The sequence below is a fragment of the Sorex araneus genome, chromosome X (assembly GCF_027595985.1).
Source record: "Sorex araneus isolate mSorAra2 chromosome X, mSorAra2.pri, whole genome shotgun sequence".
NCBI classification, from domain to species: Eukaryota; Metazoa; Chordata; class Mammalia; order Eulipotyphla; family Soricidae; genus Sorex; species Sorex araneus.
The window spans coordinates 167,158,885-167,186,399 of NC_073313.1; the positions used below are offsets into that span (position 1 = coordinate 167,158,885).

General features: G+C 64.1%; 1 protein-coding gene across 6 annotated transcripts; it reads right to left on the reverse strand.

The window, feature by feature from the left end:
- On the reverse strand, positions 1-27,088 carry EDEM3 (ER degradation enhancing alpha-mannosidase like protein 3). 6 transcript variants are annotated; one of them, XM_055122082.1, is made up of 21 exons: positions 26,867-27,088; positions 22,270-22,315; positions 18,818-18,918; positions 18,604-18,643; positions 17,449-17,561; positions 16,449-16,602; positions 16,022-16,156; positions 15,753-15,858; positions 13,019-13,116; positions 12,406-12,531; positions 11,762-11,845; positions 11,274-11,357; positions 10,694-10,818; positions 10,170-10,335; positions 9,621-9,775; positions 8,823-8,976; positions 7,543-7,734; positions 6,962-7,127; positions 4,891-5,076; positions 4,069-4,116; positions 1-1,922 (listed from the first exon to the last, which is right to left on the reverse strand). In XM_055122082.1, exons 1-21 carry the CDS (start codon positions 26,968-26,970, stop codon positions 1,624-1,626), a joined length of 2,682 nt encoding a protein of 893 aa, XP_054978057.1. In that variant the 5' UTR covers positions 26,971-27,088; the 3' UTR covers positions 1-1,623. The 6 variants fall into 6 exon arrangements, 3 of the variants coding, with proteins under 3 accessions (XP_054978057.1, XP_054978056.1, XP_054978058.1); XM_055122081.1 differs by having other exon boundaries at positions 4,069-4,119; XR_008627334.1 differs by having other exon boundaries at positions 1,834-1,922; positions 4,891-5,032.
- Between the last annotated feature and the right edge of the window lie 427 nt (positions 27,089-27,515).

Consider the following 27,515-nt stretch of genomic DNA (forward strand, 5'->3'; position numbering starts at 1 on the left):
CCCGGTATATTTACATGTTTTATTAAATCTTTACAATCAGTAATTATAATCAAATACACAATTATGTACACGGATTATGTACAATCTGCCCAGACTTTTACATCACAGTACGGAGTTTCCCTTAGAAAGAATGTACACGTTTATCAGCAAAGGACACTGTCTACCACAGCACTACCCAGCACCTGCACCCAAGGACAACGGCTTCATAAATTACATCATAAGAAAATATACGGCTGTAGATTGGGCGTTTAAAAATGTCTTTTATAAAATCTGCACATACAATTATTTCATTCACAGAATGTTTTTTTTTTTTTCTCTCTATGTTCTGACTGAAGCATTGTGCATTAAAACAACTGGTTGGATATTTCCTCCACCGCCACCACGCCCCTAAAACGCAGGAGTACGACCGGAATCCCTCGGGCTGACCCTTCTCTTTTGCATGAATTTGGCATGGGGGCTGGTTAGAGGGAAAATGCTGGCTTTGCTGTTAAAAAAAAAAAAAAAATAACAACCCCGATTTGTCTGATGATCGTTTAAATAAAAAACATTCCAGGTCAACTGCGTCTTAGAGAAGCTTAAAAAAGGAAAAATAAAAAGGAATCAGAGTGCTCGATTTTTGTTTTACTCTAATACTGTGAAGAAAAAAAAAAAGGAAGCGTATGATTTAAAAGATTTTGTTCTAATGACCATTGCTCTTGCGGGAAGCTTGTTAATAATTAAAAAGGGAAAGAGGAGGAAGACGGAGGAAACCAGAACACCTTATTCTAACCAATCTCTCCCACACCGCTGGATTTCCTGTCACGATTCCTTCACACCTGAACCTCTGCACGGGGGATGAGCAGGGCGGGGTGGGGTGGGGGGAGTTAGAACATTTTTTGTGAATTGGCGCATTTTTAGTTAAACAAGTTACCTGGGAGACCCTCCCCGCCCGACACACACACACACACACACACACACGCACACACACATACCCTGCCCTGGTGTCTGAGTCACAAAGGGACGCCCTGACTCCAGCCCCGGCCATCACCAGCCCCAGGCCCTCTGCATGTCCACGGCTCACTGAGGTAGACCAGACGTCCCTAGGACTCAGGGTCTCGGGAGCCCCCACCCACCCCCCTCAGGAAGCCGATTAAGGAAAGCAAGTGAAAAGTGGAGGGGAAGGGAAGCCCGCCTGGGGGGGGCGGCCGGGCCGGGTCTGGAAGCGGAAGGCGGAGGCTGGGTGGGGGGGACCCCAATTCCCGTCTGTCTCTGGATCTCTCTCGTCTCCGGGCTCCTGGGATGGCAACGGCGCCCCCTGGTGGCCACGGGGAGATGGAGCCGCAGCCAGGCCCACGGGAGGGAGTCAGAGGGACAGACGGACGGGCTGGCAGGGCCCGGCCCCCCGAGGGCTCTGGGCTGCAGGGACAGAATCAAGTCAGAGGCTAGAAGGCTTCTGGCACCGGCCGGCCATGCCGAGGGCCCCGCGAGGGAGGGCCCAAGCCTTGTCTCGAGGGGCCCCTCGGCCCCTGGGGGCCCCAAAGCAGAACCTCAGCGCGGCCGGTCTCCCTGAGGCAGCCCCAGGCCCCTGGACGCCCCGGAGGCGTGGAGGCTCCCCGCACCCGGGGCCAGGGAGACGCGGCCCCCCTAGAGCTCGTCCTTCTCCATCAGCTCAAAGGCCTCGATCTCCTCGCTCCAGTCGGCCAGGACCGAGTCCAGGGGCGGCTCCTTCTCGCGGGCCCAGTCGGTGTTCTGGCTCAGGCCGTCCACGCCCCTGTCCCCGTCCCTGTCCCCGTCCGCGTCCCCGTCCGCGCCCCTGCACTCCTCCGACAGGCCGGGGTGCTCGGGGCCGTCGGGGGCCGGGCCGGGGGGCTCGCTGTCCTCTGGCGCGGCGGCCGGCGGGTCCTCCCCGGGGCCGGGTGGCTCCTCAGCCTCCGTCTCAGCGTCTGGGGGAGAAGCACGTGTCAGCGCCCGTCCCCGCACGCGCGGTGCTTCCCCAGCAGTGCTCCTGGAGGGCCGCGTGAGGACGGGCATCGGGACGGAGTCAGAGCTGGGGGCGGCCACAGACCCCTCGGGGGTCCCCGCGGCCCACCTGCCAGGGCCACCCAGAGCACTGGGGATGCCCAGCGGGCCCGGAACGTTCTCTGTGGCCGAGGGGCGGGGTGGGATCTCACGATGTGCAGGTGAGAGGCCCCGGGTCTGCACCGGCCCCTGACAGAGCCTCACCCCTCACCCGACCCGCCTCAGTCTCCGCAACGGCCACGCCCCGACACCCCGCCTAAGGCCTTTCTTCCGGGCACGACCCGTCAGCCACAGCTGCAGCCCAGAGAGGCCCGGGGACCCTTGCGCCTTCCGGAGCCCCTAGCCTGTGCCCCGAGCCTGTCCCCCCTGCCTGTCCCCCGAGCCTGTCCCCCCTGCCTGTCCCCCCTGTCTGTCCCCCGAGCCGGTCCCCTGAGCGAGCGCGAGGATAGTGCCTGGGCCGAGCACAGGACAGGAAGCCAGACACTGGCCAGTGGCACAGTGACGCCTGGTGGGGGCCGGCATGGGGACACGTGGGCCTCTGAGGGACACGGACGCTGGTCTCCAGGAGAGCCAGAGGGCAGAGGGCAGAGGGCAGGGGGCACAGGATGACCTAGAGTCAGTCCTGACCAGCTCCAGCTCCGGCTCAGGCCGCCTCAGAGATAACCTCAGCTGCCCCCAGGGGCCCGAGCTCAGCCCCTCCCCCTCACAGACACTAGGCAAGACTGCCAGGGGCCGGGACACCCGGAGAGGGAGAGGTGGGTCTCACAGCGCAGACACACACACACACACACACACACACACACACACACACACACACAGACTCACAGCCACACACACTCAGACACACACAGTTACACACACAGACTCACAGACATGCAGACTCACACAGACTCAGACACACACACACATACACACAGACTCACACACAGACTCACAGACTCAGACACAGATACACAGAGACTCACAGACACACACACTCATACATATACACTAACTCAGACACACAGACTCACACACAGACTCAGACTCACACAGACTCACAAAGAGACCCATGCATACACACTACACATGGCAGACCCACACAGACACACGCCGAGACACGGGGGCGGGGCGGGGTTGTCCCTCTCCTGTCCAGGCAGCTGAGTGCTTCCCACCTGCCCCCGGCCTCTCTCCACTCTCCTGCCTCCAGAGAGAATGTTCTGGAACATTCTACCAAAGATGCCAGCTGACGCGGACGCAGAAGAGGAAGCCAGAGGCGCAGAGCCAGAACTGGACGTGAGGGGCCAGACAACCACCCCAGGCAGTGGACGGCCAGGACCTGCCCCCGTCCTGGCACACGCTGACCAGGGCTGGGTGGGTCCACTCAGCGGCTCCCGAGAGGTGCCCTGACGGGCAGGACCCCCCCCCAGCCCTGCAAGGGACGTGCTGGGGCCGTCCACACAGGACACAGGACACTCAACCAGGCTGACGGCAACACCACAGACACAAAGCCAGAGAGAGCATATATGCACACGCGTGTCCATGCCTACAGGCACGTCCACGCATGGAACCTGAGGGCACGTACCCACATTTATGCACACGTGTGTCCATGCCTGCAGGCACGCACACGCATGGGCTCCAGGGTGCGTACCCACATATATGCACACACGTGTCCATGCCTGCAGGCACATACTCATGGAACCTGAGAGCATGTACCCACATATATGCACACGTGTGCATGCCTGCAGGCACATACACGCATGGGACCCAAGGGCGCACACCTGCAGGCACATAACCACATATATGTACACGCATGTCCATGCCTGCAGGCACGCACACACATGGGACCCGAGGGTACGTACCCATATATATGTACACGCGTGTCCGTGCCTGCAGGCACGCACATGCGTGGGACCCGAGGGTGCGTACCCACATATATGCACACGCGCCCATGCCTGCAGACATGTACTTGCATGGGACCTGAGGGTGCGTACCCACATATACGCATGCATGTACAGCTGCGTGCCCGCCGGCAGGCTCCCACGCGTGTCCATATATGTAGCCTGAGGGTGCTCAGTGCGAGATACTTACTCCTGTTAAGAATGTAGCTGGGCGACATTTGGCCCCTGAGCAAGGCGGCTGCCGTCCGGGAGCACAAACGGAGGAAAGGGAGGCGTTAGGTCCCGGGGGGCCGGGCCGGCGTCCTGCCGTGGCGTGCGCCCGCCCACTCAGACGCCCGCCTCAGGGTCGCACACGGCTCCCTGCAGAGGGTCTCGGGTGGCCGGGAGCCCCTCTCCCGGGAGCCCGCAGCGTCCGAGACGGACTCTGGGACGGGCCAGCCTTCCCCACACTCGCTTCCCCAGGACACGGGACCGGCCCTCAGGGGGTGGGAGGCGGAGACGCTCAGGAGCCTACGGGTCTCAGAGCCAGGACGGCCTGGCTGAGCAGGGGTGTCCGTGCCTGTGTGCTCGCGTGTGTGCGTTCCTGCACGTTTACGTATGTGCCCCTGCATGCTATTTCCCCACACGTGTGCATCCCTGCGTCCTCCCGTGTGCCCGTGTCCCCTGTGTGTGCATGTCCCCCATGTATGCCCTGTATGTGCATGTCCCCCGTGTGTGTATATGTCCCCCATGTATCCCCTGCATGTGTGTGTGTGTCCCCCGTGTGTGTGCATGTCCCCCATGTGTGTATCCACCATGTGTACGTGTCCTGTGCTTGTGCATGTCCCCATGCATGTGTGTCCCCGTGTGTGTCCCGTGTGTGCGTGTCCCCTGTATTTGTGTGTACCCCATGTGTGCATGTCCCTGTGTGTCCCCCGTGTGTGTCCCTCGTGTGTGTGTGCCCGTGTGTCCCCCTAGTGTGTGTGTGCCCCTGTGTGTGTCCCCACGCGTGTGTGCATGCCCGCGTGCCTACCTGGGTCGCGCGCCCTGTCAGAGAGCAGCACCTCCACGGCCTGGTACTCGCGCAGGGCGTCCAGGATGATGCTCCCCTCCTTACTGAACAGGAAGAGCACGGGGATGCGGATGGCATCCGTGTCCTTGCCGTCCCCCGCCATCTGGAACAGAGGGGCCGTGTCACTGCTGCTCCCCTCGTTGTCATCTGCCAGGAAAGGGACACAGCTGCGTGAGGGGCCGCCGGGCCGGACGAGCACGTGCCCCCAGCACCCAGCCCGGGGCCCCCGGGAGACGGCCGGGCCACCCACAGCCCAAAGCCCAGCCCGGCCTAGGGGCGCTGCCCCCGTGTGCCCTGCTGCCGCTGTCAGGGCTGGGACCCGAAGCCACCTGGTGGGCAGCGCGGACTCGGGCTGTAGCGGCCACACCTGTCACCCAAGGGCCACTCTGAGATGAAGACGAGGACAGGAGGGGAGAGTGGGCGGGGCCGCAGGGCCTGGGAACTGAGTGGGCGGGGCCACATACCTGGGAACTGTGAGTGGGCGGGGCCACGGGCCTGGGAACTGCGAGTAGGCGGGGCCGCAGGGCCTGGGAATTGCGAGTGGGCGGGGCCTCGGGGCCTGGGAACTGCGAGTAGGCGGGGCCGCAGGGCCTGGGAATTGCGAGTGGGTGGGGCCTCGGGGCCTGGGAACTGCGAGTGGGCGGAGCAAAGGGGCTGGGAACTGCGAGTGGGTGGGGCCACGGGCCTGGGAACTGAGTGGGCGGGGCCACAGGCCCTGGGACCTGAGTGGGCGGAGCAAAGGGGCTGGGAACTGGAAGTGGGCGGGGCGCGGTGGTGCGGCCAGGGCCTGCTTCCACAGGGACTGGGGCTGTCCCCCCTCCCCAGCACTGCGGCCCCCGCGTCCCAAAGGCTCGTGACTAAAGTCCATCAAAGCCGCGCACGGGCTTCAGCAGAAACAGAACCTTCCGAGGAGCCAGAAAAACAGCACAGCGGGGCGGGCGTTTGCCTGGCACGCCACTGACCCGGGTTCGATCCTCGTCATCCCACAGGGTTCCCCAAGCCCCGCCAGGAGCGACTGCGGGTGCAGAGCCAGGAGTCTGCCCTGAGCATCACTGGGTGGGACCCAAAGCCAAAAAAAAAAGAAAACAAAAACCCAAAAAACAACACACAAACCGCAGAGCTTCAGAAAAGGAATTTGCAACAGTCAAAGTTAGAACTCGAAGAAACAAAGTTTCCCCTCCCTTTCTTCATTCCTCCCAGAACAGAAAAGAAAAATTGAAATATTTTCCGAGGCTGAGGCTGGCCAGTAGGAACAAGGCTTTCCGGGCCCAGGGACCGGCGGCTCTCTGGGGTCCTCCCTCACACCCCCTCGGACTCCGAGAGCCCCCCAGACACCCCCCCAGTCCACGCGACAGCCGAACAGGGGGGCCAGGGCCCCTTCACGCAGAGGGGGCAGTCAAGGGCCCCGGCGGGCTGCCCGCTGGAGCACACTGGGTGCTCTGAAGGACACAGCAGTGGACTCGCTGGCCGGCCCGGGAGCAAACACCCACCAGACGGTCCACCAGCAGGGGCGCTGCTGCCTGGGCCAGAGCCAGCCCCACGTGGAGCACCCGCCTCATTTGGGAGCACCCGCCCTGATCGGGAGCACTTTGAAGGGAGCACCAGCCTCCCCAGTGCTCCCGAACAGCGGAACCAGAGACACCCCCAGGCCCAGGCTAGAGGAGCACCTCCCTCCAGTGCTCCAGGGCGCTGTCCTCCCCTCCCCTTAGTGCCAGCTGCCTGGGGCGGGGTCTGGGGGGGGAAATGCTCCCCGTCCCCCTCCCAAGGCCCCTCGCATCTGAAGCTGAGCTGCGACCCCGAGTCGGGGCCTAATTCTCAAGCCTGCAGTAAATCCATCTGCGCGGTTTCACCCACAGCTGACTGGCTCACACACACACACACACACACACACACACACACACACACACACAAGCACGTACACACATATGTGCACACACACAAGCACGTGCACACACACACGCACACACGTACACACACACGCACACCCCCCCTCAGGCGAGCTGGAGACCCCGTGGGGGGCGGGGCGACCCACCGATGACGATGCCGCCGATGGCGCCGGCGTTCTGGATGTTGCGGGCCTTCTCGGCGAACATGCACTGGCCCCGCTGGATGAGGGCGATCTTGCCGGTCACTGCCTCGGGGTTGGTGAGCTCGGAGCAGCCGTTGTAGGGCTTACTGCTGGCCACGAACCCGCGAGTCTGCGGAGACAGAGCAGCCCGTCACCTCCGCCCGTCCTGGCCCCGCAGTGCCGGGGCCCTGGGTCCACCGCGTCTCCCACGAGCAGCGCGGTCGGCCGGCTTGTTCTGACGGGGCCAGCCCGGGGAGAACGAGGGAAAAGGCAGATTCTGCCTCCGGGAGCCCCGGGCTGCCCCCGTCCCCCCGAACGCCCAGAGTGGGAGGCGGCTCCTGCAGAGGGCACAGAGCCCCCACCCCCTCCCACAAGGACACAGACCCCAGGTCTCCACGGCGTGCGCGTCCAGACCCAAACGCGCTACCCACTGAGCCATCTTTCCGGCCCCCAGTTTCAGGCTTTTCATGCCCAGGGAGAAGCCGGGCTGGCTAACCCTGCCCGGCTCGGTGCCCCCTCGGCCCTGTCCCCACAGGGGCACCCACCTCCTTGTGCTTGGACAGGTCCAGGCCGAACTGGGCGGGCCCGGCGGTGAGCACCACGCGGCCGAAGAAGGGGTGCGACACGATCTGCACGGCCCGCGGGGGCAGCTGCTGCTCCTTCTGCTGCTGGCTGGACAGCTCCATCATCTCCTGCATGAAGCGCAGCCCGTCCTCGGCGTCCACGGAGCTGGCGGCCTGCAGGGGCGGCCCGGCCCGGCCTGTGAGTCCCAGCGGGCGGGCAGGAGCCCCCCAGCCTGGCCCAGGCCCACAGCAGGGCCGGGCAGGTGCCCTCCCGTCTGGGGACGGGGCAACATCCTGCCACAGGCACCGGGAAGGGGGGCCCCAGCACCACCCGAGGCCCGCCAGGACCCCAGTACAGGGGCCGAGGCCCTGGATGTCTCCGTCCCGGACACGCCCAGCGCAGAGACAGGCTGGGGTGAACTTGTCCAGGCCCAACAGCAGACACCCAAGCACGAGGCAGAGATCACCACCAGCCACAGCCGAGGGACGGAGGGGGCCCAGGCGGCCCCCCAGCAGGCACATGGGGGGTGTGGCGGGATCAGGACAGCCACAAAGAGCTGAGGAATCCCAGACAGATGGACAGACACACACACACACACACGTACGCACCACAGAGAGCTGAGGAATCCCACAGACACTCACACACACACACAGACACACACACACACCACAGAGAGGTGAGGAATCCCACAGACTCACACACACACACACACACACACACACACCAGAGCTGAGGAATCCCACAGACTCACACACACACACACCACAGAGAGGTGAGGAATCTCACAGGCAGACACAGACACACACACACACGCACGCACCACAGAGAGCTGAGGAATCCCACAGACAGATTCACACACACACACACACACACACACACACCACAGAGAGGTGAGAAATCCCACAAACAGACTCACACACACACACACACACATCACAGAGAGGTGAGGAATCCCACAAACAGACTCACACACAGACACAGACACAGACACAGACACACACACACACCAGAGGTGAGGAATCCCACAGAGAGACAGACAGACAGACACACACACACACACACACACACACACACACACACACACACACACACACACACACCAGAGAGGTGAGGAATCTCACAGACAGACTCACACACACACAGACACACACACACACCAGAGAGGTGAGGAATCTCACAGACAGACACAGACACACACACACACACACCCCAGAGAGGTGAGGAATCCCATGCACACACGCGCGCGCACACACGCGCTCACCTGGATGGCGTGCTGCACCAGCTGCACGCGCCCGTCCTTGAGGTGGATGAGGCTCACGCCCATCTTCTTCAGGATCTCCAGGTGCTCGGGGTTGGTGGCCATGAAGTCGCGGGCCCGCAGGGGGGGCTTGGCCCCACTCCGGACACTCTGCTCCCTGCGGCAGCACAGGCGTGTCACGGCCAGCCCCAGCAGCATGAGGGCGCCAGGCCACCCACGTCGGGGACCCCCGGAGGGTCCGGACGGGCCGGGGGTCTGCGGCATCCGTCTGCCCCCGCCCCCGCCCCGCCCAGACCTTCCTCCCGCTTCGTCAAGGGCAGGGACACGGGTCAGTGAAGGCCACTTAAAAAGAACGAGCATCTCCCCCAGCTTAGCGGTCCTGCCCACGCAACCACGGGGACACGGGGCCGTCACGCCACAACCGTTACCCACAGCCAGCAAGCAGCAGCTACAGGGACCCTCCTCCTCCCACTAGGGGTTGCTCTGGCTTCCTCCGGGTCTGGGGTTTGGGTCCCACCCGGTGATGCCCAGGGCTGACTCCTGGCTCTGCACTCAGGAATCACTCCTGGCAGTGCTCGGGGGACCCCAGGGGATGCTGGGGATCGAACCCGGGTCAGCCGTGTGCCAGGCCACTGCCCTCCCCGCTGTGCTATCACTCTGGCCCCAAGAACACTCTGACGCGCTTTCTAAACTTCTGCAAGCGGAACTGTGCAGGGGCACGTCCAGCTGTGCTCTGGACCTGACGATGTTCACGACGGCTCTGCCCCGTTTCTGCAGAGACCACGCGGCCCCATGGCTTACACTCGGATGGCGTCCCGGGGGCAGCTCTTGTCCACCACGTTCTTGAGGGGCTCGCGGATGCTCTGGGCATATAGCGGGTCGTTGGGGAACAGGATCTGCGTGTTGGGGCAGGTCCAGTCGAAGTTGCTGTCGTCCAGCTCCGTGGACTCGGCCGCCTGCGCAGGGACGAGAGGCGGGTAAGCGGGAGGAGGGCAGAGCTGCTCGAGTCCGCTCGGGGGAAGCTGCTGGGACACGCGGCGTGCGCAGAGCCCCTCGGGGGAACCGGCAAGTTACACCGGATGACCTTTGGCCTCTTGTGGGTTTTTTTGGTGGGGGGGTTGTTAGCTTTGGGGGCCACCCTCCGCGCTGCTCAGGACTCACTCCTGGCGGTGCTCGGGGGACCCTCTGGGATCCTGGGGATCGAACCCGGGTCAGCCCTGTGCCAGGCCGACACCCTCCCCGCTGTGCTGTTGCTTGGGACCCTCCTGCCCTCTGACCGCCACTGGACTCTAGTCACAAGCTACGTTTTACGGGAGGCGGGAAGACGCCCGGCCCATGCCCAGGACCTACGGGGTCCTTCTTGGAGAGGCTCTGGTTCGTGGTGGACAGCCAGAGGGGCAGGAGGTGGGCCTCCGTGGTGAAGATGTAGTCCTCGATGTCGAAGATGATGTCATCCTTGTCCGCGAACAACAGGTACAGGTACTTGAACATTTCCGCCAGGAAGAAGGAATCCATCCTGGGACACAAGGCGGGCGTGAGGCGGGGAGGAGGGGGAGGAGGAGCCGAAAGCCGGGACCCGGGACCCGGCCGGTGTGGTCACTCCGGCCCCGCAGGTGACATTTTAAAAACTCAGGGGCTGGAGTGACAGCACGGCGGGGAGGGCGCTTGTTTGCTTTGCACACGGCCGACCCCGGTTCCCGGGTTCGATCCCCGGCATCCCCGAGGGTCCCCCGAGCACCGCCAGAAGGGATCCCTGAGCGCAGAGCCTGGTCTGACAGGCTCCCTCAGGGGGGGCGAGGCCCTGGAGCAGAGGAGCAGAGGACAGGGCCCGGCACGTGCCCCCCCCGGGCCTGGAGAGCAGCCCCCCGGCCCACCTGTCCTCGTGGCTGCCGGTGCGGACGTCCTTCATGGCGGCAAAGCCACACGGCACGCGGGCGTATTTATTCAGGTTCTCGATCAGGGTCTTCCCCACTTCCAGGTAGTAGGGGTCCCCCGTGGCCTGCGGAGGAGAGGGTGCGGGGTCAGCGCCTACGGGCTCCGCGGACGCGGCCCAGGGCAGGCCGGGTGGGCCCCGGTCAGCTAGGCCGGGACAGCCAGACCCGCCCGGGGAGACGCTGGTTTCCCCAAGGCCCCGGGGAGGACCCGGAACGACTGCAGGCGGCCTCGGAAGCAGCACCCACGAGTCGGCCGCCTGCCCGCGGGGTGGGCTCCCAAGGGGTGGAATGGCCCTGGGGGGCTGCCGGGGCCCAGACTGCCGCAGCCTGGGTGCCGCTGGGGCACTTCCTGGTGGCTAATGGAAAGGAACGTTCCGGAGACCGTGAAACTTGTTTTTTCTTTTTAAAGGGGGCAAGCGGGCTGGGGCCCAACAGTCTGGGCGACCGCACCCCCGGCCCTGCGACAGACGCCCACGCGGACACGAGCAGGAGCCCAGAGACCCCGCAGAGCCGCGCTCACCTTGTACAGGAAGTAGGTGCTCTCCGCGAACTCCGGCCTCAGCGGGTGCTGCGCCCAGTGCACCCGGAAATCCGTGGTGAACGCCTGCGGGGGCCACGCAGAGACAGTCGGGACCCCGCGAGGGGAAGGAGGGCTCCAGGGCAGAGTCAGACTCAAACACGCAGAAGGAAACGCCAACGTGGGGCTTAAGACCGTCTCTCTCGGGGGCGGGTGACAGTCGGGCAGGGACGTATTTTCTTCTAAACTTATTTATTTGGGGGGTGTCCCACACGGCGATGCTCAGGGATGACTCCCGGCTCTGTGCTCAGGGGTCACTCCTGGTGGTGCTCGGGGAACCCTAGGGGATGCCGGGAGTCGAACCCGGGTCGGCCGCTAGGCCAACGCCCTCCCCGCTGTGCTGTGACTCCAGCCTGAATGAAACAGAACCAGCCCAGATGGGCCCTTGTCTCTGATAGGAGCAGGGGGGGGCAGGTCCCTGCGGGCCTCACCTCCGGCAGGAAGTTGTGTTTCTTGATCACCTGGTACAGCATCTCGTGCGTCTCGATGGCGGGTCTGATGTCCCCCTTCAGCACCTGAGAGGCAGCAGGGACGGTCCCGACACTCGTAGACAGACACGGCCCCAGCCCCACCCGCCCCTACCTGCAGCCCCGGGAAGGCAGCAGCGCCCCTACCTGCAGCCCCGGGAAGAAGGCCAGCAGCGCCCCCTACATGCAGCCCCCGGGAGTGCGAACAGCACCCCCTACCTGCAGCCCCGGGAAGGGCGAGCAGCGCCCCCTACCTGCAGCCCCGGGAAGAAGGCCAGCAGCACCCCCTACCTGCAGCCCCCGGGAGTGTGAGCAGCCCCCCCTACCTGCAGCCCCGGGAAGGGTGAGCAGCGCCCCCTACCTGCAGCCCCGGGAAGGGCGAGCAGCGCCCCCTACCTGCAGCCCCGGGAAGAAGGCCAGCAGCACCCCCTACCTGCAGCCCCAGGAAGAAGGCCAGCAGCACCCCCTACCTGCAGCCCCCGGGAGTGTGAGCAGCCCCCCCTACCTGCAGCCCGGGGAAGGGTGAGCAGAGCCCCCTACCTGCAGCCCCGGGAAGGCCAGCAGCGCCCCCTACCTGCAGCCCTGGGAAGGCCAGCAGCGCCCCCTACCTGCAGCCCCGGGAAGAAGGCCAGCAGCGAATCCATCCAGGTGCGTGCGTTGAGCATGGGCTTGTGGATGTGCACGTCCAGCAGCAGGGGCGGCTGGCTGATGTAGCGCATGATGGCGTCGTAGTGCTGCGGGGGGGGTGGGAGGGCACAGAGGGGGGAGGTCACCCGCAGCCCCGGGCCCAGCACCCGCGTGGCCGCTGCCCTCCCGGGGCCGGGCCGTCTGTCCCGAACGCTTCTCCCGGGCACTGATTCCTGCGACCCCGCTCCGAGCTGGCCTTGGGCTGGGGGCAGCAGCTGGGGCCTGGCCCGTTGGGCGGGACAAGGGGCCCTACCGGGCTGGAGCCAGCAAGGCTCAGCGGACAGCGAACCTGCCAGGCCGTGCTCTGGGCCGTTCCTCAGGCGGGAGCCCGAGAGTCCTGCTCTGTAAGGCCACGCCCGGGTTCGAGGCGAGCCCGACCCCAGTCACGGCGATTGCGGCCCTCACAGGGCCTCCATTGAAAACTCGCACGTTGGTGCTCCTTGTTACTCACGGGCGGGCCCGCAGCCCCCGGCCAGAGCCGACACGGCAGCCCCGCCCGGCCCGCCCCCGTGTGGCCCCGCGCCCGGAGCTCACCGTGTTGAACCTCTCCAGGAAGCTGTCGTCCCCCAGGAGCACGTAGGCCTTCAGCAGGTACTCGTAGTAGGAGTCGATGCCGGCCCCCACGCCGCTGTCTGCGGGAGACACAGCCCCGTCAGGCACGTGGCCGGGGGGCACCAGGGCGCGAGAACGGGGAACGGAGTCAGCAGGGAGTGGGGAGAGCCGCCACGGGCAGACACGCCTCTGCAGGCGCCTTGTCTCCCGTGAACACGCTTTCCTAAGCGAGACCCTGTTTACTGAAAGCAGGACAGACTGCCGGACGCTTTTTTAGGGGCCACTCCGGGCAGACGGGGCCTGGCCCCGAGTAGCTGACGGGGCCAACAGGCTACCGGGGCCTCGACTGGCCGGTCTGGGGAACCCCGGGATGGCCAGGACCAAACTCAGGGCCCGGCACATGCAGCCCCACTGCAGCCCCATCCCAGCCAGCCCCGAGGCATTTTCTCAAGGCGCCTTCGTGGGCACCCGGCTCCCAGGCCGGCTGCGCCCATGAAATTCCCTTCCTTGCTTCTACGACAATGCCCTTCTCCTCCCCTCCCCTGCCAAAGAAAACAGGATTACTGCGGACTAGGAGCTGCATGTGAACGGGAGAAATAGGGTACGAGTGGTAGGGTACAGGGGCAGGGCATTTGCCTTGCAAGCAGCCGACCTGGGTTCAATCCCCGGCATCCCTTACGGACCCCTGAGCACTGCCAGGAGTGCATCCTGAGTCAGTGAATCCGGAGCAAGGAGTGCCCCCCCCCAAAAAAAAACAAAACATAAAAGAATGAGAAAGAGAAATAAAAATGAAGCGATAAAAAATATCTCAAATAACTCAATTTTCAGTCACCGGGAGCAAATATTCTAGAGGCTGGGCAGACACAAGAGCTGGAGGCAGGTCCCTTTGTGCGGCCAACCCGGGTGTAATCCCTGATACTGAAGGGGTTGGCCGAGCACTGCTCAGGATAACGATTAGGTGCAGAGTCAGGAGTAAGCCCTGAGCACTGCTGGGTGTGGCCCCAAACACCAAACTAGACAAAAACAGTTCCAGGGCCGGAGCGTAGAGCCGGGACGCCCTACACGCGTGAGACCTGACCTTTATCCCCAACACACAGGCAGAAAACAATGGGTTTTTTTTTTCCACATCGGACACTTAAAGAGAGTGCAGCCACGTGGGCTTTCCCACTTCTCCGCGCCCGCAGCCCCAGTATGACGGAGGAGGACAAGGGAGCTTTCCCACTTCTGCCCGTGCGGGGGGCCCGGTATTTCTCTAGGTTTTCCCATCTTATGAGCACCATAAAAGGGTAAAAGACTGTAGTGATAGAATTTCAGACAGTATTTTCCCTGGACTTTAGACAGAAACCCAAAACCGTGGCCACGTGACCTAATGTCATCTTAGTATCAGCAATACGTAATGGTTCCTTCTTAATGGGTCGGACTTTTGTGGGAGATCCTAACAAGAATAGTAAGTATTTTGTTGAAATATTGAAGGCAATCAAAGTGGTAGCCATCTCTCTAGACTGAACTAAGCTATATCCCCAAGCCGGCTGAGAAGAAATATCCTTCTTTCTCAGGAAGAAACGCGGCGTGGTGTCAAACGTAGTGTGATGTCCATTAAGCAAACAGACCTCGTGGCGTGGGAATGGGATATAAGGGGAAAAATTATGTACATGGACCAGCGGGACGCTGGTGGTATCTCGAGCCGGAGCCGATATCAGCGCAAGACCTTTGGTTCCAGAAACTGCTTGCAGACACTCTACTAGACTATCAACTAAGCCAGAGCCCCACGCCGGCTGATGACGGGAAATAACCATCCTCTTCGGGTTTTTTTTCCCTTTGTCAGACAGCGTGGCGATTACTAAACAGGCGTGAACTCGGTGGCACGGGGCAAGCGGGAAAAAGAAAAGTTATGTAACAAACAGCGGGACTTAATATCTCTATATTCTTAGCAATGGAGAACTATCAAATGCCTCCTTGGCAATAGGACTGTCTTTTTCTGTTTTTGGGGGGAAACCCCAGCAACGGTAGTGAGTTGTGTGTTGAAACATGGAATGTAATCGAGATAAGGCGTAAACGAAGTGAAACTTATCACGTACAAGGGTGGGGACTGGGGAGGTGGGAGGGGGCGGCAGATATACTGGGGGGGGGGTGGTGATGGAAGATGGGCACTGGTGAAGGGAAGGGTGTTTGAGTATTGTATAACTGACATAATCCTGAGAACTTTGTAACCCTCCACTTGGTGATTCAATAAAAAAATTTAAAAAAAAAAAAAAAAAAGGGGCCCAGCAAGATGGTACGGAAAGTGGGCGTCTGCATTGCACACGGTGGACCCAGGTTCGATCCCCGGCACCCGGAGGTGTCCCCGGCACCCACCAGGAGTGGTTCCTCGCCTCAGAGCCGGGCGTGAGCCCCGAGCGTAGGGAAACTCAGAACAGAGCACCAGGGCCAGCACCCACAGAGCACCGGAGGGAGGGAAGACGAAGGAGCTGCCGCAAATGCGCTGAAATCTGAAGACCCACCGAGACCAGAGGGGACGAGACCACAAGGAGGCCCCCCGCAGTGCCGATGGGTGGACAAGGGCCCGCTGAGGGCGCCTGGGGTCCACAGTGATGAGGGACCGGGTGAGACAGTGCTGGGGGGAGGGGGGAGGGGGAAGGCGCCTGGAGGCTGCCGTACGCCCGGGCAGCTCAGCCCCGAGTATGGACACGGGGGCCCAGAGGGTGGGGGGCCGCACCTTTGCGCACCCAGTCCCCGGTGTGGATGTTGATGGTCACGCCCACCAGGTTGCTGCTCCTCTGCCGCTTCTCCCAGAGGAAGTCCAGGGCCTTCCGCGCATACTCCTGAGAGAGAGAGAGAGAGAGAGAGAGAGAGAGAGAGGTGGGGGGTCTCCTTGGGGGACGTGGCGGGGCGCATGCGTGCGGGGGGCTCGGGCCCTGACGGACCCCTGGGGGCCGCCCGCCCGTCTGCCCGCCTGGTGCCGCCCCGGGAGGGCCCCCCGGAAACCTCGAATATGGTGGCCCCCGTGAAGCGGCTGAGGGCGGCGAACTCCAGGATGAGGGTCCCGGCACAGGCCGTGCAGGTGTCGGTCTCGGTGCCCGTGCGAGCTTCCGGCTTCCGGAGGCCGAACTTGAGGTTGATCTGCGGGACGCCCGGGGGCTCGGTCAGGGCGGGCGGGAGCCGGGGATGCCGCACGGGCCACACGCGGGTGCCTAGGGCCCTCAGAGACTCCGGTGGTGAAGGGTCTTCAGGGACGCCCTGCGGCCACGCCCTGCCCCCGCCTGCCTCTCCCCTGCGGGTGACCGCCACGAGCCAGGGCCACCCACGGGCCACCCAAGGGCCCCACAGCAGGGACACGCCGGCGGGAGCTGCCTTGAGCCTCAATACCCCCTGGGCCCCGGGGAAACTGAGGCGCCCGCCCACTGGTACTCACCCGGGGGTAGGGGAGGCCGCTGGTGGTGTTGAAGGCAGGCAGCAGCCGGTAGCCCAGCTGGGTGGCCATCTGCAGCAGCTCGCCGCTGTACCACTGCATGTGCTGGCCCTGCTCCTTCAGCATGAGCGCCAGCGAGTGGCCGCCCAGGAGGCCCCTGTGCCCGGGGGACTAAGGTCAGCGCCCGCCCAGCCCACCCAGCCCGGCCCGCCCCGCCCACTCGACCTCGGGAACCTGCTACTGACAGAGGCAGTGAGAGAAGACAGCGGGGCCGGGAGGGCCGGCAGGCGGCCCCTGTGCTGTGGCCCCCGGGCCAAGTAGTCCAAGTCCCTCTGCACTCGCCTGCCCCCAGGGTTCACTGAAAGGGTCCTCAGCGTCGCATTAGGTGAACGACTATCACACTTCGCAAACAACGGACACGGGCTACCATGGCCTTTGACTCGGAGCATTGAAAAAACAAATAAACCCGTCCTGTGGCCAAGCGAGCGGGTGGCCCGAGCTCCCCGCGGCGTCTCAGGGCACAACAGACCCAGGGAAACTGAGTCAGCAGCAACAGTGAGGGAAGAACGTGCTGACGGGGCACAGCGGGGAGGGCGTTGGCCTTGCATGTGGCCAACCCGGGTTTGATCCCCGGCATCCCACGGTGTCCCCTGAGCACGGCCAGGAGTGATTCCTGAGTGCAGAGCCAGGAGTCAGCCCTGAGCACTGCCGGGTGTCGGGGCCCAAACCAACCAAAAACAAAGAATGTGACAAAGGGGAGCATGACCGAGTGGCCCCCGAGACCCCTCCCTTGCTGAGTTTCCCAGTCGGGCCTGAGGGCTGGGCCTGGCGGGCGCTTTCTCGCCACTGGACTGCGCCACGTCCAGGCCAAGCCCCTACGGGTCACTGGGCCCAGGGCGGTTCTCCCTGCCTGTGTGACCCTCAAAAGCCAGTGAGGAGCTAACTGCCCAGGGGACGGGAAGGCCGGCCCGGGTGGGTGGGTCCCTGTCTTCCTCCCACTTACCCCAGCACCCGGATGTTCGTTTCGAAGACGGAGACAACCACGTCATTGTCCAGGTTGACGTCCCGCACGACTTTCCTCACAGCGTCCTCGAATTCTTTGGTTTTATTCAAGACCTGGGGAAAGGGAGGCGGGCAATCAGCACAGGCGGGGTGAGTCTTTTTCACCAAGGAAATGATCCTCAGGCCGAGGAGCTGAGAGCATACCAGTCAGCCTCAGGACGGCGTCAGTCACCTCGGAACATCAGTCACCTCAGGACCACATCAGTCACCTCAGGACCATGTCAGTCAACTTCAAGACGATGTCAGTCAGGACCACGTCAGTCAGCCTCAGGACCACGTCAGTCATCTCAGGACCACGTCAGTCACCTCGGAACATCAGTCACCTCAGGACCATGTCAGTCAACTTCAAGACGATGTCAGTCAGGACCACGTCAGTCAGCCTCAGGACCACATCAGTCATCTCAGGACCATGTCAGTCACCTCAGGACCATGTCAGTCACCTCATAACATCAGTCACCTGAGGGCCACGTCAGTCTCTTCAGAACTACTAAACATGGCACAGGCCTAGGTACTGCCCTCAGCTAACCAGAAAAACGCGGCCTTGGAGAAGAACAGCAGCTAATCCCAAGGCCTCTTCACCTAACTTTCAGGGCACCTGAGCCAGCAGACAGGGCGGGAGTGCCCGGGAGTCCAGTGTCCAAGTTAAATCACCCCCAGCCCCCACTCGAGCAGCTGACCCCCGGGATGCCCCTGGGCCTGGCCCACGTGGGGTCTTGAATCTGGCTCCTGCTCTAGCCTTCGTGTGGCCCCAGGCACGTGACCTGCCACTGAGGTGACAGAGCCCCCCCAGGTGTCAACTGCCGGGAGGTCTGACTGGGAGCCCTGTACGTGGTAGACCCGGGTTCGATCCCCGGCCTCCCATAAGGTCCCCCGCACCTTCCAGGAATGATCCCTGAGCACAGGGCCAGGAGTCAGCCCCGAGCCCCGCCAGGGGCGGCCCAAAGTCACTGTCCTCCCGCTACCAGCACAGCCCAGGTGGACAGAACCAAGAGTCGGACGGGCCTGCGGGGTGCCCCGCCCCGGGCCTCTCGGGAACTGCCGCCAGCAGACGCCCCCCAGACCCCGCGACTCTCGCAGCCCCCGGGTCCGAACTCACCACGAGTGTGTCCAAAGAATCGATCAGTGTCAGGGAAAACCTACGGGACGGCCCAAGGGGACAAGCGTCAGAATCCGGGGGCAGGAGGGCGGCGTCCCGGGAGCCCGCCCCCTGCGCCCCGCCCCCGCCCCACCCCCGCGCCCCCCACACCCTCCAAGCCCCCCGCCCCGCCCCCCACAACCCCCGCGCCCCCCGCCCCCTGCCCCGTACTCACTTTCCCAACGCGTCGTCCACATCACCCCGACTGGGCTCCTGGCCGCGCACTCGGCCGCGGCAGGTCAGAGGCATGAGCTCGTCCGCTGGGTACGCGTGTTCCTGCGGGGGCGGGAGCGGTCAGCCACGGCCACGGCGCCACGTGGGCAGCAGGGACTCGGCCCCCGGGTGCAGGAGGGCCGTGGAGCGCCGGGACCAACGGTCTGGCTGTGATCAGCACCGCAGGGGCGAGGGCGGGACTCGGCACTTCCTCACTCGCAGGGCAGGGGAGAGGCGTGCGGACCCCAGAGCTGTGCGGGGTCCCACTGGGCCGCCCCCCCAGGGGCAGGACGCCAGGAAGCGGGTTCTCTGCGTGGCAGGACAGTGCTCACTGTTTCGAGTTTCAGGTGTAACACACATGAACTATTTTGTTTTGTTTGGGTCCCACCCGGCGATGCTCAGGGCTGACTCCTGGCTCTGCACTCAGGGATCACTCCTGGCGGTGCTCGGGGGACCCTATGGGATGCCGGGGATCGAACCCGGGTCGGCCGCATGCCAGGCCAACGCCCTCCCCGCTGTGCTCTTGCTCCGGCCCCAGAAAAAGCTTCTGACGCTTGTTGACAAATTCCGAAAGCCCTTTTCTAAGTGCAGGATGTGACGTCTGTGGGCTGCGAAACAGCCCTCGTCACTCCGGCCCCTCAGGGAAGCTCCCGCCACGCTGTTGAGGGTCCTGCGGGCGAGCACCCACGCACAGCCTGTCACGACGAGAGGCAACCCCAGGCCTGCCCGGGGCCAGGAGAACTGGAGCAGCAACGGCAAAGCAGAGAGAGCAGGTGGGGGAGTCTCGCCCCGGGATGAAAACACTCGCGGGCCCGGTTTCGAGGTAAGGGAGGGACAGAACCGCCTGGCGGGGGGCCGGGGGGGGGGCCTGGGGTTAACCACAGAGCAGACCACAGGTGGCCCACACGCAAATCCAGCGCTGACATACGTGGCAAAACAAACAGCCACGTGGCCAAGGTGCGGCCGGGCAGCCTGTCAAGGTCCCGGCCGAGAGACGTCCCCGCTTCCGCCTCGGGCGCGGCCAGGGCGGGAGGGCGAGGCAGAGCAGGGACGCGGGCCTGCCCCCAGCCAATAGACCAGACGCCAAGCCTGCCCCGGAACAAACGCACGAGGACCCAGCCCTGACAGGGCGGCAGTCTGTCCTGTACCGCGTGTTCTCACGGTGACAGCAACGCGTGGACAGAGCACCACGGGCAAGGGCCGGAAAGATGGGGCAGTGGGCAGGGCCTCTGCTCGGAACAGCAGCCAGCGCGGGACCCAGAGCCAACCAAAGGAAACCCCCAAACACTAGCCAAAAGGGGAAAAAAAGGGGAACAGGAAAAGCACATTCGCCATGGACAGGCTGGGGCCCCGTGGCCGCGGCTGACCGCCCGCTTCCGGGAGACGCAGGTGCCGGGGCTGCCTAGGAGAGGACAACACCCCCTCCCCAGCCCCAGACCCTGACCCCCAGGCACCAGCCGCCCTCAGAACACACAGAAGGGGGCTGGAGCGACAGCACAGCGGGGAGGGCGTTGGCCTGGCACGTGGCCAACCCGGGTTCGATCCCTGGCATCCCCTAGGGTCCCCCTGAGCACTGCCAGGAGTGATTCCTGAGTGCAGAGCCAGGAGTCAGCCCTGAGCATCGCCGGATGCAACCCCCCGCCAAAAAAAAAAGAAGACCGCACAGAGGCCTGTCTACACACAGCAGCCACTGTCCCCTGGGCAGACCGCCCCCGCCAGGCAGCGGCCTCCGATGGGGTCAGTCCCCGAGTCCTTACACGGGTGACCACATCAGCCGAGTGTCCTGGCGAGGGCAGCGAGCAGTGATGGACCAGGGGCTGGCTGCCCACTGACCTTTCCTGGTTCCTGGGTTCTGGGCGCACCTCTTCAGAAACACTGCTCAGGGCTGACTCCCAGCTCTGCACTCAGGAATCACTCCTGGCGATGCTCGGGGGACCCTATGGGATGCTGGGGATCGAACCCGGGTTGGCCGCGTGCAAGGCAAATGCCCTCCCCGCTGTGCTGTCGCTCCAGCCTCCCCCCCGCCCCCCGCCCGACTCAGCTTTTTGACATCTTATCCAGCTCGGAGGCCAGAGTGGGGTCTTGTGGGCTGGGGCAGGGGTGAGGGTGCAGGTGAAGCCACGAAACCGTTGGCCGAGCTCTGCAAAGTGATACCTGGCCCCACAATGAAAGGGCTGGGGATTAAGCACGGATCCTGAGAGAAACACACTCAGCTGGGAGAAGGGCCGAGGGCTCAAGGGATTGTTCTGAGAATGTGTTTCCCTGTGATTTTAACACACCTGAACCTTCCTCTTCAGAAACACTGCTCAGCTACAAGTGCTCTTAAAATAAAACACGACCAAAAAGGGACTGAGAACCAAGCATGAAACATGCTAAAAAAGACAAAAGCCAAAACCAAAAAACAAAACCAACCCTCAAAGATGAGGGGCTGTAGGGGCTCATTGAGACACCCGACACCTGATTCCGATCGAAAAAACGAGGTTCCGGGACCGGCCAACCCTGAAAGCAGAACCAAGTAAGCAGCCACGCCTGCCCGCCAGCCCCACGCCACAGGCCTGAGCCAGGAGGAAACCGCCGGCACGTTTTCTGAACGCCAAAACACAGCACAGAAAGGCAACTTTCTGGAATGACACAAATTCTGCCACTGTCACTGTCGTCCCGTTGTGAGCAATTGGCTCGAGCGGGCGCCAGTCACGTCTCCACAGTGAGGCTTGTTGTGACTGTTTGGCATCTCGAATACGCCACAGGGAGCTTGCCAGGCTCTGCCGTGCGGGCGGGATCCTCTCGGTAGCTTGCCGGGCTCTCTGAGAGGGACGGAGGAATCGAACCCGGGTCGGCCGTAAGGCCAACGCCCTCCCCGCTGTGCTATCAAACCCATAAGATACGTGATACCATTTATAGTTTCTGGTTTGTTTTTTTGTTTTTTTTTTTCCGGGGACACTCCCGGTGCGGGGAGAGGAGTCAGATCTCCCGCGCCCGATACCCACCCTCTCGGGCCCCTGCCGGGACCGGTCTGAAACCTAAGTGCGGGGCATTAAGGACGCCAGTGACTGTGTGAAAGTCTCTTGCACAGCTGAGCTTCCCGCGCCGGTTAATAACAACAGACACGGCCAAAGTCTGCCCTGGGCTGGGAGCGGGGACGGGAGGGAGTGGCCGGCTCCTGGGCCACGCGCTCGCTCACACTGGACACGGTTTGCCCAGGCCGAGGCGCCTGTGGACACCGGGACCCCCAACCGCAGAAGCCACCCAGGCTCGACAGCATCCGCAGCAAACTGTCCCGCGACGGAACTCAGCTGACCCTGACCGCCCCGGACGCTCTCCCAGGAACGCCCCACCAGCCTGCGCCGCGACACGTGTGCAGGTGACGCCCCCCGCCGTGCACGCCCGGGATGGCGAGGGCAGTGTCCGACTTACCATGTAGTTCCCGAAGGCGTGATCAAACATTTCCAGGACTTGGTTCCTGTGTTGGGAGAGCAGAGACGGAGGGAAGTGTCAGGAACATGTGACCAGGGTAGACACCGGCAGGCAGCAGGCGAACTTCAGTTACGGCCCCCGAGGAAGAGCCAGGGGCCGCCTCAAGCTCCATCCAACTTCCCCGACGGGAGCAGCTCGGCGCACACCCGCCTCCCCACGCCCCCCTGACACGGCAGACAGCACAGGCGCCCGTGGCCCCCCTGCACTGAGGCGTGTCGGAGTGAGCAAGCCCCATCCCTCAGCTTCACACACATACAGATGTTTCTCATGGGCCAACGCGGCACAGCCGACAGTCACAGGATGTGACCCACACACCTGAATGCGCAGACTGCATGCCCTGCCCCAGGGGAGGGGGCCTTGTGTGCGTGTGGGGACGTGTGTGAGAATGTGTGTGGGATGGGATGTGAATGTGTGTGAATGTGTGCGTGAAATGTGAATGTGTGAGGGGATGTATGTATGGATGTGTGTGTGAATGTGTGAGGGGATGTGCGTGTGTGGGAATGTGTGAGGGGATTGTGAGGGGATATGTGTGGGATGTGTGTGGGGATGTGTGTGTGAATGTGTGAGGGGATGTGTGTGGAATGTGTGTGTGGGGGATGTGTGAGGGGATATGTGTGGGGATTGTGAGGGGATACGTTTGTGTGAATGTGTGAGGGGATGTGTGTGTGGGTGTGTGAGGGTATTGTGAGAGGATGTGTGTGTGATGTGTGTGTGGAATGTGTGTGAGTGTGTGTGTGAGGGGATGTGTGAAGGGATGTATGTGGGGATTATGAGGGGATGTGTGAGGGGATGTGTGAAGGGATGTATGTGGGGATTATGAGGGGATGTGTGAGGGGATTGTGAGGGGATATGTGTGGGATGTGTGTGGGGATGTGTGTGTGAATGTGTGAGGGGATGTGTGTGGAATGTGTGTGTGGGGGATGTGTGAGGGGATATGTGTGGGGATTGTGAGGGGATACGTTTGTGTGAATGTGTGAGGGGATGTGTGTGTGGGTGTGTGAGGGTATTGTGAGAGGATGTGTGTGTGATGTGTGTGTGGAATGTGTGTGAGTGTGTGTGTGAGGGGATGTGTGAAGGGATGTATGTGGGGATTATGAGGGGATGTGTGAGGGGATGTGTGAAGGGATGTATGTGGGGATTATGAGGGGATGTGTGAGGGGATGTGTGAGGGGGGTGTGTGAAGGGATGTGTGTGGTTATGTGTGAGAGGATGTGTGAGGGGATGTGTGAGGGGATGTGTGTGGTGATGTGTGAGGGCATGTGTGAGGGGATGTGTGTGGGGATTGTGAGGGGATGTGTGAGGAGATGTGTGAGGGGATGTGTGAGGGGACGTGTGTGGGGGGGGTGTGTGAGGGGATGTGTGAAGGATGTGTGCAGGGATGTGACTGTATGCAGGGATGCATGTGTGTGGAACCCAGGAGGGTCACATGAGGGCGAGATCCCCGAGGCTGGCCAAAGGGAGCGACCCCCATCACCCTCTGGGGCCTGGGGTCAGGGGCCCCTGACTGCAAACGTGTCTGTTTTAGTTTGGGGGACACACTCCACGGTGCTCAGGGCTGACTCCTGGCTCTGTGCTCAGGGCTGACTCCTGGCTCTGTGCTCGGGGTTGACTCCTGGCTCTGTGCTCAGGGCTCACTCCTAGCCGTGCTAGGGGACCTGTGGGATGCGGGGGCTGGACCCGAGCCCTCTGTGTGCCAGGCAAGCGCCCTCCCCACTGTCCTACCTCCGTGGCCCTTTCTTGTTTGGGGGGGGGGGGAACCCACAGCTGAGGCGCTCAGGGCTGGTTCCTGATCTGTGCTCAGGGATACTCCTGGCAGTGCTCACAGAGACGGAACCTGGGCCGGCCATACGCAAGGCGGGGCCCTCCCGGCCGGGCTCTGTGTCCAAAGAACAGAAGGCGCGCGAACAGGGTCCCCGACCGTGACGCCGTGGCCCGGCCCCGGCAGGCGGGCAGGCGTGTCCCCTGTGCCAGGAGCAGGCGCTGCCCTTTCGCCACGTCCCCGTCACACCTGGCCCGGGAGGGGAGGGGGAGGGCGGGGCGGGTCCCGCCGTGTTATTTTCTTAATCGTAAGTCATTATTTGGGCTCGGAGACGTCAGAAGGGCAGGCAGAGGCCGTGAGTCAGAGTTCCGGCTCCGGCAGGCGCCCGGGACGGCAGGGCCGACACTCGGAAAACCTCCTGAGTCTAGGGGCTGGAGCCACAGCACAGCGGGGAGGGCGCTGGCCTGGCACACGGCCGACCCGGGTTCGATCCCCGGCATCCCATAGGGTCCCCCGAGCACCGCCAGGAGTGATTCCTGAGTACAGAGCCAGGAGTCAGCCCTGAGCACAGAGCTGGGAGTCATCCCTGAGCACAGAGCCGGGAGTCAGCCCTGAGTACAGAGCCAGGAGTCAGCCCCGAGCATCGCCGGGTGGAACCCAAAAAGAAAAAAGAAAAAACCTTGGGGCCACCCCCCAGGGGTGCTCGGGGCCCAGCCTGAGCGGTGGGTACCCCTGAGGGGTCTCCCGCCCGCCCACGCCCAGGCAAAGTCTCGGCCACCGGGAGGGACGCAGTGGCTTGTCCCACAGGAAACGTCTCGATACCGAAACAGCGGCGGTCAGCCAGGACCCCGGTGGCCCTCGGCAGCCCGGGAGGGGGGCCGGCCCCCTCGGCCCCTCACACCCCGCCCTGCGGCCTCCAGCTGGCTCACCCCAGCACGCGGGAGGGACACGCCACCCCGGTCCCTGCCAAGGGCATCCTGGTAACACGCTCGCTTGTACCACGGGATCTTCTGATTCTTTTCTCAGGGCTGACTCCGGGCTCTGCACTCAGGGGTCACTGAGGCGGGGCTCGGGGGACCCTAGGGGATGCCGGGGATCGAACCCGGGTCGGCCACGTGCCAGGCCAACACCCTCCCCGCTGTTATGGGTGCAGCCCTGTGCATTAAATTCTCCAGGGGAGAGAAAACGCTAGTGGCGGGTTCGAGTTTGCCGTCCCCCTGCCGGCTGGCGCCCACCCCTTGCTCCACGCAGGGACGGTGGCTGCCGCTGACCTCACACGCCAGAGCGCGACCCGTCAAACAATAAGGAAGCCGATGAAACTCGAGCTGACGGCCCGGCCCACCTCTCCGTGGGCATTAAAGGGGCAGCTCGGGGTGGGTGGGGTCCCCACAGCTCACACACGCTTGGAAAACTCCCTCGTGCAGCACAGCATGGATGGCGCTGGCCTGGCACACGGCCGACCTGGGTTTGATCCCCCGAGCACAGAGCCAGGAGTGATCCCTGAGCACAGAGTCAGGAGTCAGCCCTGAGCACCACCGGGTGTGGCCCCCAAAACAAAACAAAATAAAACCCTGAAAGGCGCCTCTCCCCCCTCCATCTGGCGACTGCCCCTGACCCCCGCTGGGCCTCTCCACTGGCCTCCCGCCCCCTCCTGTGCCACCCAGAGCTGCTTCCCGCGGGGGACCCAGCCCGGCCTGGCGGACGGTCACCAGGGGTCCCCCGACGCCCGCCCAGACAGTGCCCGGGGTCCCTGCCAGCAGCAGAAGCGCCCGGGACCCTGGTGCCGGGTGGGCCGTTCCCACTGGCCCCTTCTCCCTGGACACGCAGGTGCGGGCAGCAGCTGGGCACCCAAGGCTGGCCACGCTGACTACTCTGGGCCCGACCGAAGGACGACAGTAATACCAGGGGCAGAGGGGGACGGAGGCCCGGGAACCGGGAAGGAAGAGCAAGGCAGTGACGCTCCCAGGGGCCTGCAGCCCGGGGGTCCGGGGGTCCGGGGGGGCCCGTGCACGACCCCAGCCCTGCCCACCTGCAGCCTGGGGGTCCCAGGGGGCTCCTTGCACGACCCCAGCCCTGCCCGCCTGCAGTATGGGGTCCCGGGGGGGGGGGGGTGGGTCCCATGCATGACCCCTGCCCTGCCCATTTGCAGCCTGGGGGGTCTCCATGCATGACCCCTGTCCTGCCCGTTTGCAGCCTGGGGGTCCCGTTCACGACCCCAGCCCTGCCCGCCTGCAGCCTGGGGGTCTCCGTGCACGACCCCTGCCCTGCCCGTTTACAGCCTGGGGGGTCTCCGTGCACGACCCCTGCCCTGACCGTTTGCAGCCTGGGGGTCCCGTGCACGACCCCTGCCCTGCCCGCCTGCATCCTGGGGGTCGCGTGCACGACCCCTGCCCTGCCCGCCTGCAGCCTGGGGGTCCCGTGCACGACCCCTGCCCTGCGCGCCTGCATCCCGGGGGTCCCGTGCGGGGGTCCCGGGAGGGGTCGCTGGGATCCAGGGGATTCCGAGGGGTCCCGTGCGGGGGGTCCCGGGGTCCCTGCGAGGTCGGAATCGCGGGTCGAATCGAGGATCGCGGGGTCCCTGCGGGGTCGGGGTCGCGGAGTGGCAGGATCGCGGGTCGCAGGGTCCCGCGTGGGGTCGGGGGTCGCGGGGTCAGGGGTCGGGGGTCGCGGGGCCCCTGCGGGAACGGGGTCGAGCGATCGCAGGGTCCCGGCGGGGTTCTGTGCGGGGTCGGGGGTCGCGGGGTCAGGGGTCGGGGGTCGGGGTCAGGGGTCGCTCACCCGAGCCGCCGCCGCTCCTCGCGGCCCATGGGCGCCGCTCCGGCCAGCAGGCAGAGCGCTGCCAGCAGGCGCCAGGGCCGCGGGGCCCCGCGGGGCGCGCTCATGCCCGACGCTCACGCCCGGCCGCGGGGACACATCTCCGGGTCGGGCCGGGCCGGGTCGGTGCCGGGCGCGAGCCGAACCGCCGCCGCCGCCGCCGCCGCCCTCCGCGCGCCACCCGACTTCCGCCGTCGTCTCCCGGGAGACCGCCCCGCCGCTTCCGGCCGGCCGGCCAATGGCGAGCGAGCGTGCGCGGCGGCGGGAGACGCCATTGGCCGGCACCAGGGCGACGTGGCCGGGAGGGCGGGGCGGGGCGGGGCCCGCCTCCGCCGGCCCGGAGACTACCAGTCCCGGCGTGCACCGCGGCCCCCGGCGCCGCCCGGGGAGCGCCTTCCCGGGGCGCGGCATGCTGGGAGTTGTAGTCTTTGCGCTCGTACTGCTCTCACCGGGTCCTGGACGCCTTCTGCGCGGGTCCCTCTCCGGGGGTCCCCCCCCACCAGGCCCGAGGGGCCGGACTCACAGCAACCCCCACCCCTTAGGGAACGTGTCAGTGCCTCCCCCGACCCCCTCCCGCAGGGAGCTAGCTAGGAGACCCCCAGGTGAGTACCCC

Coding starts and splice junctions, on each gene's coding strand:
- EDEM3 (XM_055122081.1), bottom strand. CDS start 26,970: ATGAGCGCGCCCCGCGGGGCCCCGCGGCCCTGGCGCCTGCTGGCAGCG. Junction 18,644..18,817: donor GTGGACGACGCGTTGGGAAA/GTGAGTACGGGG, acceptor GCCGTCCCGTAG/GTTTTCCCTGACACTGATCG. Junction 16,157..16,448: donor GCGGCCTCCCCTACCCCCGG/GTGAGTACCAGT, acceptor GGCGTCCCGCAG/ATCAACCTCAAGTTCGGCCT.